This window comes from Aquarana catesbeiana, unplaced genomic scaffold (assembly GCF_042186555.1).
Source record: "Aquarana catesbeiana isolate 2022-GZ unplaced genomic scaffold, ASM4218655v1 unanchor233, whole genome shotgun sequence".
NCBI classification, from domain to species: domain Eukaryota; kingdom Metazoa; phylum Chordata; class Amphibia; order Anura; family Ranidae; genus Aquarana; species Aquarana catesbeiana.
Genome location: NW_027362661.1, coordinates 1,198,019 through 1,216,751, shown reverse-complemented (window position 1 = coordinate 1,216,751; position 18,733 = coordinate 1,198,019). Strand labels below are relative to the sequence as shown.

The following is an 18,733-nucleotide window of genomic DNA, read 5'->3' as shown; positions in this document are numbered from 1 at the left end:
ATCAATGAACAGGCCTGCATCCCCAGAGTCGATTAGAGCCTGCATCTCGATGGATGACTCAGCCCAAGAAAGGGTGACTGAAACCAGGGGCTTATCCTTCTGGACAACTGGGGATGAAACCATGCCACCTAAGGTCTGTCCCTGACAGGACCTCAAGGTTCAGGCGTTCCCTGGACGGGTAGGACAAGACTTCAAAAAGTGACCCGCCTGGCCACAATAAAGGCACAATCTCTCCATCCTCCTAAAGGTTCTCTCATCCGCAGATAGATGCGTGAAACCCAAGTGCATGGGTTCACCTTCACTGACCGACTCGGTACCAGGAGGCATAGGAGGTGAGGGAGGCACATGTGGGACTGCAAAGCTTGGTGACAAACATATAGGAGGCTTCCGCAAGTGCTCCTTAAAAGAGAGTCTTTCTTTGAGTCTGGAGTCAATGAGGATGGCAAACGTGATCAACTTCTCCAGCTCAGTGGGTATATCTCGGGCTGCTATCTCATCCTTGATGGTATCCGAGAGACCATGAGAAAAAGCAGCCACAAGGGCCTCATTGTTCCACGCAACCTCTGCTGCCAGAGTATGGAATTTAATGGCGTAGTCGGCAACAGTTCTCGTACTCTGTTCAATGGACATGAGGCACTTGGAAGCAGAAGCGGAGCGCATGGGAATGTCAAATACCCTTTTAAACGAAGCCACATACTCAGGGTAGCTCAAGACAACAGGTTTTTGTGTCTCCCATAGAGGGTTTTCCCAGGCCAAGACTCTCCCAGAAAGCAAAGATATCACAAAACATACTTTGCTTCTGTCCGTGGGAAACACCTGGGGCAGCATCTCAACCTGGTTGAGAAACTCTCTGCATTGGACTGGATCACCCCCAAAACACTAGGGAAGCGGAGCGGAACCAGACATACCTCTTATAGAGGTAATACTCGAGGCAGGTGCCTGCACAGAGACTGGAGCAGCAGCAGGGATGGCCTGCAACATAGGTTGTACCGGGGGGCGACCACAGAGGGAGATTCCAGGTGAGCTGTGCGACTCAGGAGCATTTGTAACGCCATGGCCATGCGGTGATCCAGTTCATCCAATCTGCAAAAAATATTACCAACAAGTTGACTGCATCTTCTGAATTCATGGCCTTTGCCTACTGTCAGTAACCATGAAATCAGGCCGAGACAGAAGTACAGTTAAATTACACTTGTTTAATAATAAAAGTAAAAAGAACAAATGTAGTCAAACCATAGCCAAAGTTTAGTAACTGGAACGGATAGTCAGCCAAGCCAAAAGTCAGGGATCAATGTAGTGGAACAGCAAGCAGGATCTGGAGCCAGAAGGGATGTCAGCAAAAGCAATTCTTTAACAGGAACGCAGTAAATAGTTTCTGTGATGTTGACCAAGGTGAAGGCAGAGATCCTCTGAACTGGATGGCTTAAGTAGGCAGGACTGACGAGCAGGATATCATCAACAGCTGAGTAAATGTGGAGAGATAGGAGCTGGCAAATAGCCGACAGCTGAGCAGTCAGCTCAGAGAAGGAAGGGCTGAGCCCAGTCCTGAAACCCTGCCTTCAACCTCTGCTGACGTCCGATCTCCAGAAATGCACATAGAAGATGTTGAAGAACCTACCTTGACACAGGTAAGGTGATTAATTACATTCTGTGTGTGTCAATTCAAGGGGATTATTGATGTCTTGAAAAAGTATGTGTAATTTATGAAAATATTGTTAAATAAGTATTCACAAATACAGCTAGATATGCCTAAATGACAGAATTAAAACAGCTGCCCATTTCCTTGAAAAAAAACACATTTCTACAATTCCTATGGTTGTGTTGATTTTAGCTAACCTTTCCTATTGCCATTTACCCAACACAGGAATCAGAAAATTTTGAGGATCCAGCTGGAGCCACCACTTAGGAGCCGATGCTAATGACACAACCTCCAGCCAAGAAAAAATGAAAAAGCAAAAACCTGGAGGAGGCAGCTACAAGCTTTATGACAAATGCTTTATCAGCTCTCAAAAATAAACCCGATGAATCAGATTCCTTTGGCCTCGTAACTGCCAACAAGTTGCGAAAAATGACCGGCAGCAAAGTGTCTTCTCCTGGAGGATCTTAACAAAGGAGTCAGAGATTAAATTACTGCAAATACTTACCTTGCAGAGAACCAACAACCACCTCCACCTCCACCCCAGGTATCACAACATCATGCCACTCAATGGCAACAATATCAGGCACCAGAGTGCATAGGGTCATCTTGGTCCCAAGATTATCACTATACTTATTTGTCATGACACTTTTGTTTGGGAAGGGGGGTTATATTTGTGTTGGTGATGACTCTTGCTATTTTTCTTTTTCAAATCTAGAAATTCAAGTTGAGCCTTTTCATACCTGTATACAGTGCCTTGAAAAAGTATTCCTACCCCTTGAAATTTTCCACATTTTCTCATGTTACAACCAAAAACGTAAATGTATTTTATTGGGATTTTATGTGATAGACCAACACAAAGTGGCACATAATTGTGAAGTAGAAGAAAAATGATAAATGGTTTTCAACATTTTTTTTACAAATAAATATGTGAAAAGTGTGGCGTGCATTTGTATTCAACCCCCTTTAATCTGATACCCCTAACTAAAATCTAGTGGAACCAACTGCCTTCAGAAGTCACCTAATTAGTAAATAGAGTCCACCTGTGTGTAATTTAATCTCAGTATAAATACAGCTCTTCTGTGAAGCCCTCAGAGGTTGGTTAGAGAACCTTAGTGAACAAACAACATCATGAAGGCCAAGGAACACACCAGACAGGTCAGGGATAACGTTGTGGAGAAATTTAAAGCAGGGTTAGGTTATAAAACAATATCCCAAGCTTTGAACATCTCACAGAGTACTGTTTAATCCATCATACAAAAACGCAGAGTATGGCACAACTGCACACCTACCAAGACATGACCATCCACCTAAACTAACAGGCCGGACAAGGAGAGCATTCATCAGAGAAGCAGCCAAGAGGCCCATGGTAACTCTGGAGGAGCTGCAGATATCCACAGCGCAGGTGGGAGAATCTGTCCACAGGACAACTATTAGTCGTGCTTTCCACAAATCTGGCCTTTATGGAAGAGTGGCAAGAAGAAAGACATTGTTGAAATAAAGCCATAAGAAGTCCTATTTGCAGTTTGCGAGAAGCCATGTGGGGGACACAGCAAACATGTTAAAGAAGGTGCTCAAAATTGAACTTTTTGACCTAAAAGCAAAAGCTATGTGTGGCAGAAAACTAACACTGCACATCACCCTAAACACACCATCCCCACCATGAAAGCATCATGCTGTGGGATGCTCTTCTTCAGCAGGGACAGGGAAGCTGATCAGAGTTGATGGGAAGATGGATGAAGCCAAATATAAAGCAGTCTTAGAAGAAAACCTTTTAGAGTCGGCAAAAGACTTGAGACTGGGGCAGAGGTTTGTCTTCCAGCAGGACACTAAACATACAGCCAGAGCTACAATTAAATCGTTTAGATCAAAGCATATTCATGTGTTAGAATGGCCCAGTCAAAGTCCAGACCTAAATCCAATTGAGAATCTGTGGCAAGACTTGAAAATTGCTGTTCACAGATGCTCTCCATCCAATCTGACAGAGCTTGAGATATTTTGCAAAGAGGAATGGGCAAAAATGTCACTCTCTAGATGCAAAGCTGGTAGAGACATCCCCAAAAAGACTTGCAGCTGTAATTGCAGCGAAAGGTGGTTCTACAAAGTATTGACTCGGGGGGGGGGGGCTGAATACAAATGTACCCCACACTTTTCACATATTTATTTGTAAAAAAAAAATTAAAACCTTTTATCATTTTCCTTCCACTTCACAATTATGTGCAACTTTGTGTTGGTCTATCACATAAAATCCCAATAAAATACATTTACGTTTTTGGTTGTAACATGACAAAATGTGGAAAATTTCTAAAATATATATATTATATATATATATATATATATATATATATATATATATATATATATACACACACACACACTATAGATTTGACATGTATATTGGCCACAATTTAAAATAAGAAGAGAAGACACATAACAATATTATTACATTAAAAGGAATATTACATTGCCCATATTTAAATGGATTATTGCCCCATTTAAAAATATGCTTTTATTCCTTTTTCAAAAAATTCTAGACATGAGATGAAAGTCCTTTCTAAAATACAATTTCTAGTTTTCCTGGGCAATTTCTTCCAGGTTTCTTAGGCTCGTTCTTGGTTTAACAATCCTGCGTGGTTTTTTTATCTTCTTTTTATTCTTCTTCCCAGACGATAACTATACACATTTTGCAAAAATCAGACGTTGTGCTTATGGACGACAAATATTTACTAGCTTGCAACTCCAGTTTTTGTCACCCGAAAAGTCGGAATTGGTTGTCGGATGCACCATACTAACAGTCAGAAATTTGACAGATCGGCCATTGGACAGTAAATATTTTCTGATCGTGTGTATGAGCCTCAATCCAGAAAAGTACAAATGACCACTTTTTGGAAAGTATACAGTCCAAGGTATTTAGTAAGAGGCATGGTGAGTTTTTTGAAGGTGTAACTTTTTCCAACAATTCTTTGCAAAATTAAAAAAAAAATTCACGAAATTGTCATATTAACAATTTATTTCTCTCATATGGCATATGCATACTTGAATTACACCCCAAAACACATTCTGCTTCTATTACTGAGTATGACGATACCACATGTGTGAGACTTTTTCACAGCCTGGCCACATACAGAGGCCCAACATGCAGGGATCACCCTCAGCTGTTCTAGGGACATAAACTACACATCTAATTTCCTGACTACCTATCATACTTTTGAAGGCCCTGGAGCACCAGGACAGTGGAAATGCCCACAAAATGACCTCATTTTGGAAAGACCCCAACATATAATCTATGAGGCATAATGAGTCTTTTGAACATGTTATTTTTTCCAGAAGTTTTTGGAAAATGGGGAAAGAAAATGAAAATGCATTTTTTATGGCACTGACGAGAATCCACTCATAGGGTGGCACTGACGAGCACTAACAGGACACTGTAGTGGCACTGATGAGCACTCACTGATGGGCACTGCAGGCCACTAATGTGCACAAATGAGCACTGTAGAGCACTAATGATCACTGTAGTGGCACCATAGGGCACTGATGATCACTGTAGTGATACCCCAGGGTACTAATGAGCACTGTAGTGGCACTGATGGTGTCATGTACCTGGGTGTCATTGAACTGGGATGTTCCTGGTTCCACAGCTGCAGCCTTACCTGTTGTGCCACTGGAGAGCTCTGAAGTTGTTGCAATGTTCTCCCAGCTTGATGCATTGCATTGGACTCACTAGCCCCACCTGCTGCCAGCTGCGGACAATGTACAATCAAGCAGCCCATAAATAGCAGCACTTCCTGTTACTCAGTGCCGTTTGTGTGGACTAGCTCCCTGGGTGTATTGATAGCCCTGTGATTCTGATTACCGTGTATGAACTTCTGCCTGAATTCTTTACCACTCTCGAGTCTGCTGATTTTGTACTTCACCGCCAACTCATATATGACCTCTGCCTGCCTGACCACTCTCTGGATTTTGATTGTGTACCGCTTTGCCTGATCTGTTGCTGACCTGACCTGCCTAACTATGTTTTTTTGCCAGAATCCTCAGCACACAAGCTCCACTTTGGACACTACCTACCACAGGTACCTTACAGATGGGCACCGTAGGGCACTGATGAGCACTGTACTGGCACTGATGAGCACTGTAGTGGCACTGATGAGGTACTGTAGTGGCACCAGAGGTCACTGATGAGCACTGTAGTGGCACTGATGGCACGGATGGGCACTGTAGGGCACAGAGGTTCAAACCAACTCACGCTGCAGCGTGTGAGGAGAGGAGATAGAAACACCACCACAGCATGAGCTGAACCGGGCATGGTCCCAGTTTGTTGACAAAGTGATCACTCCCTCATTAGATGGAGCGATCACGTGGTAAAGGGTCACTGTGATTGGCCCTTTACCCCAATCCATTAGTTGCTGGGTCCCGAGGACCCAGTGAACAAGGACAATTTCGGATGCGTGGACACATATGATGCCCTCCCAGAACTAGCTGGTCGCACTGTAGCCATCATTCGGCTATAGCATGGTTGGCAAGTGATCCAAGAGAGGTAAAGCTGCTCCAGGTGATAAGGGTTCAGTTGGATTAGATAGGCTGGGTGCTAGCCTCAGCTGGCCACTGTGGATACAAGGAAAAGAAAGAAATGGCTGCGCACCACCATAGATCCAATGCCGATTCATTGATATATCATAAACGAAGACTGCCATCGGGAATCAGGACACAGCCAGGAGGTGACGCGTTTCACACTTAACTCTTGCTTCTTCAAAACCTAAGGGACAACTGAATAATTAAGCCTTAAATAAGAGGCTACCTCCCCCACACAGGTGTTGGGTAATGAAATCAGTGTCCCGGGTGTTTGACAAGCGAAATATAATCACATATGTACTGTATGTTACCCTGTGATATATACAAATAGTATCCTGATAATCAATTTTAAAAACATATAATATACAGCGCCATATCAAGAAACAAAACTAATAACCAGACTATACATAAATATAACAAAAAACGGAAAAATGAAAAATAAAAAATTAAAAAACGTGTATGAAAATCTAAAAAAAAAAAACTATATGAAAAAATGACAATCTGAAATAAATATAAATAATAGAGAAGGATAAATGAAAAAAACCTATACACAACTCTCTCTCTGGAGGGCCAAGGTTACCTACCCCTGACCTAATGGCTCCCAATACAAGACACAAATACAATGTTAGTACAAACGACATAATGGTGTATTTCTGTCAATTCCGATCCCACATGACCACATGGTAAAAATATATATCCATACAAAAAACTATCCAGACAGGCAGACACCAATTGATATGGGAGCGACACCCTAGCTCTTACTGGGTGTATCCAAAACAGGAGATGAAAAAGTATAAATATAAAAGTGGAACCTCTGCACACCAAATCTAAAGAGGGAACAGGACATAGATGTAAAATATTATGTAACCTTAATTTAAGATGAGAGGAATTAACATATAAACATAGGAGGAGCCCTAAACAAATGTGAAAACAAATGGCACTGGTGGCTAATCTCCATCTATCGGAGCAGTCAGCTGAGTATAGTAATGACAGGAAAATCAATAATGAGATAGAATTCTGCTTTTTGAGGGGGGGGGGGGGGGGGCAGCTATGTGTATGTACATGTAGGTATAGAAGTATGTATATATGTATTAATAAGGTGCAATATTGTGTAGGGGGGCTTTGAGATAAGTAGGAAATTTAAACTGGTGAGCGCAAATAAGGAAATAAAGATTTATTTATGTTTTCTTCTTTCGGGTGTGGGGATTTGTAGGTGTTATATAAGAGAAAACTAATAAAAACGATTTGATTAAAAAAAAAAAAAAAATATATATATATATATATATATATATATATATATATATACACTTATATATATACATATATATATATTAAATATTATAATATAAAACGTGAGATATGAACCCCATAAACAAAGACCACATGCACTAAATAAAAGTACACGGAGTCTATCATGGCATGCCCACACCCCAAACAAATATAATCATAATAATGACTTGCGTCCCAAATAAAAAATTTAGGCCGGAGGGAAAATCCAGAACTCCCTCTGGCACAATATACAAAAAATATCTCCTACTCTCTTGGGTGCTCCTACTTTTCATAGCAGAAGCACTGTCAGCATGACATTCCCTAAAATGTTTTGCTATATTAGTGTTTTTGTTTTTTCCACAATGTAGATATGTTCAAAAAAAGATCTCTTAATCGTCTTGTAGTTCTACCTACATATTGAACATAACATAAATCGCAAGTAACCAGGTATATGATGTAATTGGTATTGCAGTTGGATGATGCTCGAAACATATTGCCACCCAGAATGTGGCTACAACAGGGGCAACCTGGTGACCCACATTTAAAATTACTCTTAAAATGCAGCCATGTAAATGACTGAGGTTTAACTTTGTTGTCATAAAAGCTGGGTGACAAGGATTGACCCAACTTTGGTGCCCTTCTGGGTACTATATTGATGCTATTTCTTAAAACATTTGCACATGTCTCATCAGTGTAAAGAATAGGCAGATATTTTTTGGGATATCTCAAACATCACTGAGTTCTGTACTGAATGGAGTTGATAGGGTTAATTTGTATTTAATAGGAATCCTTTTTCTTACTCTTATTTTTACCAACAAACCCTTTCTACTCCTAAGTTTGGAAATCAATAAAGCTCTGTTAAACATCCATTTAGGGTATCCTCTGTGTTGGAAGGGCCTGTACAGTAAATTTGCTTCTTTATTAAATTGTGCTTCATTGCTACAAATGCGCTGTATGTGTAGAAATTGTCCTCCAGGGATACCCTTAATGGTATGTTTAGGGTGTCCAGACTGGGCTAGGAGTAATGTATTTCCAGAAAGGGGTTTCCTATATAAAGTAGACCTAACCCCCAGTCCTTCAACCACGAGACAAACATCCAAATAACAAATTTCCTTAATATTGGCCTGACCTATAAAGGACAAATTCTTGTTGTTGGCATTCACATATTCCAGTAAAGTATTTAACATGTCAACACCTTTGACAACCACCAATAGGAGGTCGTCAATGTACCGCAAGTACATCCTGATATGCGATCTAAAGGGGTTTTCCCTCCTCCAAAGATGCGGGACTTCTCCCACCAACCCATTTATAGGTTGGCTAGGGACGGTGAAAGCTTCGCCCCCCATCGCAGCCCGCATCTCTGGAGGTAAAAAAACCCATCAAATACAACAATTGTGTGCCAACAAATATTCTAAAATCTCCAAGATATAGGTACGATGTTCAATACTAAGGTCCGTATAGGCCCCTAGATAGAAAGAAACCACCTCTACCGCTAAATTGAGTATAAACTCGTGACAGTAATCGTCCTCCCAAGTGAAATCCCTCATAATCTGTAAAAGATGATTGGTGTCTTTTAGATATCCAGGTAATTGAATGACCAAGGGCTGTAAGTGCCTATCCAACCACCTTTAGTGAACCAATCCCAGCTAGTGTAGGTCTACCTTGTAAGGGATTTAAACCTTGGTGGATTTTGGGGACTTGGTAAAAAGTGGGGAGCTTGGGGTACTCTGGTATAAGGGACTCTGCCTCTTTTTTTATTGAATATACCCAGTTTAACCCCCCTAAATATTAACTCTGTTAGAATTGTTTTGTGTTTTAGTGGGATCCCCCTAAGTTTGATGTAGGTGGAGTTAATTGTCTAGCTATTTCATTTAAATAGGAGTCTAAATTCATATTCATAACTTCTATTAACCCCCCTTATCGGAATTACGTATAACGATTTGTCCTCCTCTATATTCCTTAGTGCCAGCCTCTAATGTTTACAGAGGTTCTCATGCCAAGGAACAGTGCTATCGGACACCCAATGTGCTAGAGATGTCAAATCTCGATTGACCATTTTTTGAAACCTGCTCATATCGGGTTTCTCAGAATTAACACGATAAAAAACAGATCTAGTTTTAAGGGATACCTGACCAATGGTATATTCACACGTGGCTCACACATTACAACCAGTACTCTCTAATGCTAGATCTCCCAAATCTCTGACAGCACAAAGGCCCCTAAACGAAAGGTATGGGCAATCACTGATAGTGGTAATAGAAACCTCTAAACCCTCTTTTTTGTCTGCTAAAAAATAATGCCTCCTATTTAAGGCTTAATGATACAGTTATTCCTTTAGGTTTTGTAGAAGCACAAGTTAAGTGTGAAACACGTCACCCCCTGGCTGTGTCCTGAGTTCTGGTGGCAGTCTTCGTTTAGGATATAGCAATAAATCGACATTGGATTTATGGTGATGTGCAGCCATTTCTTTCTTTTCCCACGGTCGGCAAGTGGTTAATACTGCTAGACAAACTGTATACAATTTATTGTTTTTAATAGTGTTTTGTACTTTACTGTTTTAATCTTTAAAATGGAGGGACACCCTGAAAAAAAAACTGCACCAAAAATCTTGCCTTCTGGGAACTGTGTGTTCCCAGAAAACCACGGAGCCATTCACAGAGCGCTCGCGCGTGCGCAGTAGGAAACTGGCAGTGAAGCCGCAAGGCTCCACTGCCTGTTTCCCTTAATTAGGATGGCGGTGCCGGGACCCGAGAGACGGGTCGGCCGACATCGCGGGCACCCAGGACAGGTAGCTGCTTTGTAGCTGCTGACTTTAAAAAAAAATTTCGCTGGCCGGAATCCCGCTTTAAGTAATAAAAATTGATAATTGTATTATTTTTGTGTGATTTCTCAGTTGCACATACAAAGTTCCATCCATGGTCTCCCTGCCTCGTCTGGCACTAAAAAAAAGGGGCGATCTTGTTTTATTGACATATAAAGGGATGGAGCCCACTGAGAAATAAAGCAATGATATATACTGTATGTGACAAAAAAGAACTTCTCCACATACCTTATATATATATATCTATAACTCCTGAGTCCAGCCTTTCTCAACCTCCAAAAGGTTTCTATAGGTTCCTGAGAAAACAGGATTTTTGGCATACCTGTAAAACCCATTTCCTGGAGTATATCACAGAACACAGAGCAGTTATGTACCATCCACAGATGATTAGACACTGGAAAAAAGGTCAGAAGTCCCCTCCTAGTGCATAACCCCATCCCAGTAGGCAGGGCTCCAGTTTTACAGCAAGCCATAGACCATAACACATAGAGGAGGGATTTCTGTGTCCCCTGATGTACTCAAAGTAGAGCTGCATGATTTTGGATAAAATGAGAGGAGGAAGGAGGAAACCTCTTAGGTCAACACCACGCAACATACGATTGCCAAGACTTGTGAAAAGTCTTCCTTGACTTAGTCATGCTAGCCTTCAAAAAAAGCAGAAAAAACAAAACAAAAGGCCTAGACACCCCTGTCTCTTAAAATCTGTATAACCGCAATAGCCAATTCAGTGTGCCCACTGACATAATAAGGCTGTAAAAATCGGGCCTTGCAATGGCAGGGCTTGACTATTCAGAGATTCAAGGACAATCCACTGACAAGTCACAACATTGGAACACCATGTTCTCCTGGTCCCAGTCAGAACATACAGAAGCAAAGGAATTCCCTCCGCCCGAATCCAGTGAAGCAAATTAGGGAAACAAGTAGTAGAGGAAAGGCAGAAGCAGGCATAACTGATCTCACAATGTCACCAGAGCAACTAACACAGGTGCATGAAGGACGCTGGTCTTAAGACACTCTTGCCCAGTTCCCCATTGAACCTGGACTCCAGAAGTCCACATCGGGAGAGCCTCACCATTGACAGGGCTCCAGAACAACTCCAGATGAACTGATGACAGTCGCGAAAAATCCACCTGGCAAACATCCATTCCTGGAGCATGAGCGGCTACTAAAGCTTTAACCCTTTAACTGCCAGGTCCTGTGCTCCACTTTTAAATTCAGGTGGCGAGACCATTATTGCAGTTTTTCCATTGTTTTCTTAATTTTCCCTTACAGCTTTCAGAGTTTGTTAGCCCCCAAACCATACATTTATTGAAAGCACACAAGACCTGTAGAATAAAAAAAAATTGCTACTGATTTCTTTATGCCCCACAATAGTTGTGCGAATGTTTATCAATTTGCTGTTTTCACTAAAAATACACTAAAATCATTATTAGTGGAAACATACAGTACAATACAAAATTCATGCTAAATTCTTACTAAATAGGAAAGCTAAAACTGAATTGAGTTAATAAATAACAAATATTTGTAAACTTTGAATTGTGCCTTTTTATGAAATGGTGAAAACTGAAGGTATGCAAAACAGTAAAAGAAAAAAAATGTATTCAAAAAAATCTGATGTTATCATTTTTCCAATACAGCTTTCAGAGTTTGTAAAAGACCCCAAACCATATAATTTTCTGAAAGCACATGACCTGTAGAATAAAAAAAAGTGCTACAGATTTTTTAGACATAATAGTTGGTCAATTGTTTAGCAAATCGCTGTTTTCACTAAAAATCATTAGTGGACAAACACAACATAACTTTCCTGCTAAATTCCTACTAATTCACATGGGATGTAATAAAGTGTACACCTGTGGAGGGCCATGTTCGTGCAGTTGCTACATCCCAATTAACATAAATAGGACTGCTTGCACAGGGATGCACAAAATACATGTGTACTCCCGTGTGGGTAAACATGGCCTCGGAAGAGCGTACACTGTAGTATGCCCTGTGTGAACAAGGCCTTACTATGTTTATTTCTTTTTTTAAATTTTCATTATTTCATTTTTGTTTTACAATTTTAGTTTTAATGTTTTTTTTTTTTTTTGGGGGGGGGGGGGGCTTTGGTGAGATATCAGAGATCTAAACAGACCCCTGATGTCTCTTTTTTGAGACAAAGAAAGCCTAAGCTGCACATTACATGAATGAATAGGAGTCTGTATAGAGATGGCTTATTATGCTCAGTTATTAATGGACACAAGAGCGATCAGTATCGATCGCTGACTGTGTACATTGAAAGAAAGGTCGGGGGCAAGTAAAAACATGTTTAACAACCCCCCCACCACTCTCCATCCTGATAGCTTCAGTTTGCCCCAGCTACAGCTGCAGCTGGCGAGAGGGGGAGGAGGGAGAGCCGGCCGGCAGCATTACATAGATGAGGCGTCTGGAATAAGGTAAAGGGGGGTCGAATGCAGGGGGGTTGGAATGGCCCCTGGGACCTAGGATTGGTCAATATTATTTTGCTGTGGCTCCCCTGTAGCACCTAACTCCCGTAGAAGGGCACGGAGGGAAGCTGGCAGCTGCAGGGAGCCACAATAGATCAATGCAGGCGGGATTGATACTGGAGGGAATCAGTGCTGCAGGGACCAGAGTGGCGGCAGGGGTCATTTTATTCATGGTAGGGGAAATCGGGGGAGAAATGTCAAAGGTGGCAGCAGTGGTAGGTGGGGGGGTGCACATTTAGGTCAATAGCTCTGATTAGTAGATGATAATACACTAATCAGAGCTATTGGCTTGTTCAGCAGAGTCTGCTGAACAGTTTTGCTATAAGCTCATGGTCACCGAAGTAGGAGGAATGCAGGTCCATATGGACATGGCTGGAAGCAGTGCTGTAGGTACATACACTGTACAAACCTGGCAGCAAAAAGGTAAATCTCAAAGTTCCACCCAAGGCAGATTTTCTGGCGTGAAGAGACAATAGAATATCTAATGACTGTGACCTCCCACCCCATGACATCAGGACATTCACAGGAAAGGCCTGGAATTGAAATGGGAAAAAGTAAACCTACTTCCCAAGACACCCAGGTAAAAATGAATAGAAGAAACTTTACCAGTGACCTGAACAAAGCCGCCGGAGCATGAATACCAAGGCATTGTCCCTGGTTGAAGAACCTCTCTTTCCTGAGCAGTCTTCGGGGACAGGCCCTGATATTCCAACCAGGTGTAATGCAGCATACTGGAAATGGAGAACCCAACCAATCTCTGTAGAGTGGGCACCTGGAGAGACACATTTGGGTTGATTTACTAAAACTGGGGAGTGCAAAATCTGGTGCAGCTCTGCATAGAAACCAATCAGCACCCAGTTTTTTTTTGTGAAAGCCTAACTGAACAAGCTGAAGTTAGAAGCTAAATGGCTACCATGCACAGCAACACCAGAGATTTTGCACTCTACAGTTTTAGTAAATCAACCCCATTGCGTTAAATAAAAAGAAAAGCAGAAGTAGGTCAACTATGTACCCTTCAATAGAAATAGCTTGAGTTCATAAAAGGCCCAGAACCAGGACCCTGGTGAACCTTGGGGAATCAGGAAAAATGGACAGGTCAAACAGTAGGGCCACAAACAGAAGGTGACATTCCTCCATGATAAATAACAGGGACTTCTAGAAAGGGAGCTACTGTACATGAAGGTCTTCATGTCCACTGATGTCAGGAAGACCCCCCAGCTGGAGAGAGGCCAACACCAGATGCACTAATTACATCCGGAACTTCCACAAATGTAGAGACCTGTCACAATGCATTTAGATCCCGAATAGGATGAACATTGACTTCTGGTCTTGGAACCATAGAAATTTTGAGGATAAATGCGAAATCACTCGCTGAAAGAAAGGAGGTTTACAAGTTTGCGAAGGAGAAAATCAGTTTTGCAAGATCAGAGAAAAAACATGAAGTATGAAGTGAGGAGGGGAAAGGCTCCAAATTCCTATCTTGTAGTCGCAAGCCACCGTGCTGGGAACCCACTTATCTGCTATCACCCCTTTCCAAAACCCCAAAAATCCCTATAAAAGTCCTACTCAATTCAAGTAAAGACCCTTGTTTAGATTGTGTGGATTCCAGTGGAGAGCGGAAGCTTGAGAGCAGCAAAAGGAACCATCATGTTGAAACAGAAGGTTGTTGGAAATGAGAGCTTGTCCTACTCCCTGAAGAAGCCAAAGTGTCCCCTCTTCCTGATAACTTCTGGTTAAAATAAAAGATTGCCAGCTCTACTGGAAACATACACCCTCTCTGAGTGAACTCGCTTTCCCTGGGGCATTGCCAGGTGAATCTGTGCAGTGGAAAGAACACTTATTGGGGGTGAGCCTAGTCCATGTACTAGACACCCATATAGTGAGGATGTATCTGGAAAACTAAGGATCTTGTGGCACAAAATGTACTCAGCCAATGAAAGGTAATGATTCAATTTTTATTTTTCTACTATTATCAATGGCCAACACGGTACAACACTTCATCCATGTCTTTGGTGATCACCGATCTCCTTATGAACAGTTTCTTACACGATGAAAATCAGCCATGGGGTATATCTGAGGTGTATATCAGGGTGCGCATCTTCCCCACATGACAGCTGTGATGTCCAGCAACATTCATATAGAAGACATTTCCCGTGCTCAAGGCATTAATACACCTTGAGGGTTGTGTGGGATCCCTGATGTACAGGAAGACAGGACTTCAGTGAGGAACAATTCCCTCACTCAGGACAGGAATACGGCTTCTCCCCCGTGTGAGATCTCTGATGTGTGTAAAGAATGGACTTCCGCGAAAAACATTTACCGCACTCAGGACAGGAATATGGCTTCTCACCTGTGTGAGATCTCTGATGTGTGTTAAGATTGGACTTGTCTGAAAAACATTTCCCACACTCAGGACAGGAATACGGCTCCTCCCCTGTGTGGGATCTCTGATGTGTGTGAAGATTGGACTTCTGTGAAAAACATTTCCCGCACTCAGGACAGGAATATGGCTTTTCCCCTGTGTGAGATCTCTGATGTGTGTAAAGAGTGGACTTCTGTGAAAAACATTTTCCACACTCAGGACAGGAATACGGCTTCTGCCCCATGTGAGCTCTCTGATGTCTGGAAAGATGGGACTTATCTAAAAAACATTTTCTGCACTCAGGACAAGAATACAGCTCCTCCCCTGTGTGGGATCTCTGATGTGTGAAAAGATTGAACTTCAGTGAAAAACATTTCCCACACTCAGGACAGGAATATGGCTTCTCTCCCGTGTGAGATCTCTGATGTGTGTAAAGATTGGACTTCTGTGAAAAACATTTCCCGCACTCAGGACAGGAATATGGTTTCTGCCCTGTGTGAGATCTCTGATGTGTGTAAAGAGCGGACTTGTCTGGAAAACATTTCCCACAATCAGAACAGGAATAAGGCTTCTGCCCCGTGTGAGATCTCTGATGGTTGTAAATATTGGCCTTCTGTGAGAAACATTTCCCGCACACAGGACAGGAATACGGCTTCACCCCAGTGTGTAATCTCTGATGTGCGTGAAGACTTGACTTCTGTGAAAAACATTTCCCGCACTCAGGACAGGAATATGGCTTTTCATCTGTGTGAGATCTCTGATGTCTGTAAAGATTGGACTTCTCTGAAAAACATTTCCCGCACTCAGAACAGGAATACGGCTTCACCCCCGTGTGTAATCTTTGATGTGTGTGAAGACTTGACTTCTGTGAAAAACATTTCCTGCACTCAGGACAGGAATACGGCTTCTCACCTGTGTGAGTTCTTTTATGTGCATCAAGATTGCATTTAGAATGGAACCACTTCCCGCACTCAGCACAGGGAAACCTCTTATCTGTTGGAAGGACGGCACTGCCCCTCACAGTCTGAGGTTCCTCAGGATAAGAGGAATACGATGGTCCATCTACACTGTGTGGTGCCGGATGGACATTTGAGGTAGTCGGGTTTTCTCCTGGACTATACTGTGTGATGTTCTCATCTTCTACTTCACAGTCTGGAGACAAAGTGAGACAATCCTCTGAGGTTTTCCTCATCTGCCATCCATCTATTAAAATAGAAGTAAAAAGATTATTACTAGACATGAGTAGATTGGTTCCCCTAAACCAGGACTCCGCCCACATCAGGCAGCTTTGTCTATGAGGATCTTACAATTCCCCCCTCAAGGTAACTAGTAAATGGGTCCTCTGATCTCCTACCAGTTCATTTCTTTATTCATGGACCTTAGTCAGAGAGTGAGGAAACAACGAGAACTGTCTTTTATAGGAGTGAAAGTGATGAGGGGATTATAGGACGAGTGTCCCCACCGCCTCTATTACTCATTGCCATCTTCCCAACACAAGAAGTACTGCATTTCCTTATTTAGTCCATGATTTAGCCATGAATAACAGTGGGGCTGAGTCCCACCAGAGGTCAGAGAGTGAGGATGGGGGGGGGGGGGGGGACAACCAAGATGAAGACTGGACTGATCCTGATGACCACCATCATTGGGTTATTGACTCCTCCCTCATCATCACTTTCTGTTTAAGGTTCCAAAGTTTGAGGATATTATCACATTATTATCAACATGTAAAAGTCTGTGCTCCAATCAAATCATCAGATATAAAATGTCCAGCTGGTAGAAAATGGGTGTAAAAGAAGAACTATGTAATGTACAACTTATTATATTGGATACAAAAGTTAGGACTATATAGTATCATAATTATATCATAAACAGCTTAGAGTATATAGTGCAGGGGTCAGGATTCTATAACATACAACAAATATATATAGTGTATGGGTCAGGACTATGTAATGCACAATATGAATGTAGAACCCCTCTGACACCCTAAAGGCAGAATAGCACCTCCAGAGGCCAGGGGTGGGCTAGCACGTTTATAGCACGTTTCTAAAGGGGTTAAGCTTAGGGAAAAACCGAGTGAAAAACTATAAATCAGTCTACGCTAACTACATCACAGCCAGATACTAAATTGACACAGTAGCTCCTATGTAGCTCCCTTGTCCTACACTAAATAAATGTTGTAAGGATCATGACATAAAATTGGTACTTAGTAAACAGTGGTCGCTTAAAGTGGTTGTAAACCTCAGACAGAAATATGAACAAAGCATATCCCTCTATAGTGTGTACTTGTCTCAGTCCAGAGCACTAAGTGCCATTTCCGTCTGCTGCCTTCTTCCTCTGCTATCAGCATGAGTCATTTCTGACAAGTTTTCCTGACACCAAGAGAAAAATTGTGACGGGGAGGGATCTCCAGCAAACAGCCTGTGATTGACAGCCTCAGCTCTGTTCCTGAGCGTTGTGTCCCTTTCCTCCAATCAGCTCTCCTTACTGAGCTCTGCAGAGTGTAACTACAGAAGACCCAAATCACATACTCCAGGTGCCTAGTTCTAGTAACTGTAAATCACAGCGCTGTCCTTATCATTCCATCAATAACAGTGTTACTGCCCCTGGGAGGGACTACCCGGTGAGGTCATTTTCGGTCAGTAGAACGCACGCCGCCAAGGCATTTCCTGTCTTTTTACTGCTTATTTTTATTTCTGAAAAAGCAAAGGCAATATATTTGTTTTAATGCTTTCTTTTAAATAAAAAAGGTTATAAAAAAATATGTGAGCCCCCCTCCTTTCTGTTTCTATACATGGTGCATGGGATATGTTGAACTGGAGAAGATTACTGGTGGAGTGGGGAAGGAGAGGCGCTGTGGACTATCCTGTAAAAGACCCGGGGGGGGGGGGGGATATCCACAAGCCTTGGAGACTTTGATGCTGAGAGGCACAAAATCAAAGCATCTGGTGAGTGACGCTGGGCACAGAGCAATGCATGCCGCACAGTGCAGCAAGATTAGCAGCACCGAAGCATTTTCTATGTCTGGAGCACCTTATGATGACATATTTTGGAGCACTTTAAGCACAAGACACTTTGCAAGCGACATTCTCTGGAATTTATTGGAACTTATTTTGTGCATTGTTTTTCACATAAATGCATAAGTAATAAGGATGTGTATGGCAGTAACACTGTGTTATTTATAGCATAAGGACAGTGTGACAGACCTAACCAAGATAAAGGCCTCTGGAGAGGACTGTGAGCAATTCTCTTACCCACTGACTATGTCCCAGGGAAAGAGCAGATCACTCTCTTATGTCTAAGTCACCCTGTGTCTATTAGGGGCACAGGGTGACTGAGAAAATGATGAAAAGCTACTTAATGGACACTGAGAATGTGGTTTGGAGTACTTCAGATGGGACAGTAATATATATCCACAATATCTTTCAGGAAATATATAAAGAGTATTGCTGGTTTGTTTGATTCAGAACTATACATGCTCATTGAAAGAGCTGGTCACATTGGCCTCTGGAACTGTGTAGGAGCCGAACAGTCTGCTACGCTACTGAGGTCTCCTGCTTTAATCTGTTGCCTACTAGGCTGAGGAGAGGGAGATC

General features: G+C 42.1%; 2 protein-coding genes across 2 annotated transcripts in view; both read right to left on the bottom strand.

Moving 5' to 3' along the window:
• Nucleotides 1–18,733, bottom strand: part of LOC141121895 (uncharacterized) — a 34,640-nt gene that overhangs the window by 6,033 nt on the left and 9,874 nt on the right. The window lies entirely within an intron of this gene.
• Nucleotides 14,713–18,733, bottom strand: part of LOC141121827 (uncharacterized) — a 219,555-nt gene continuing 215,534 nt past the window's right edge. The window contains 1 exon segment of the mRNA XM_073611542.1: nt 14,713–16,070. Coding sequence (XP_073467643.1) covers nt 15,016–16,070 — 1,055 coding nt within the window. The 3' untranslated portion in view covers nt 14,713–15,015.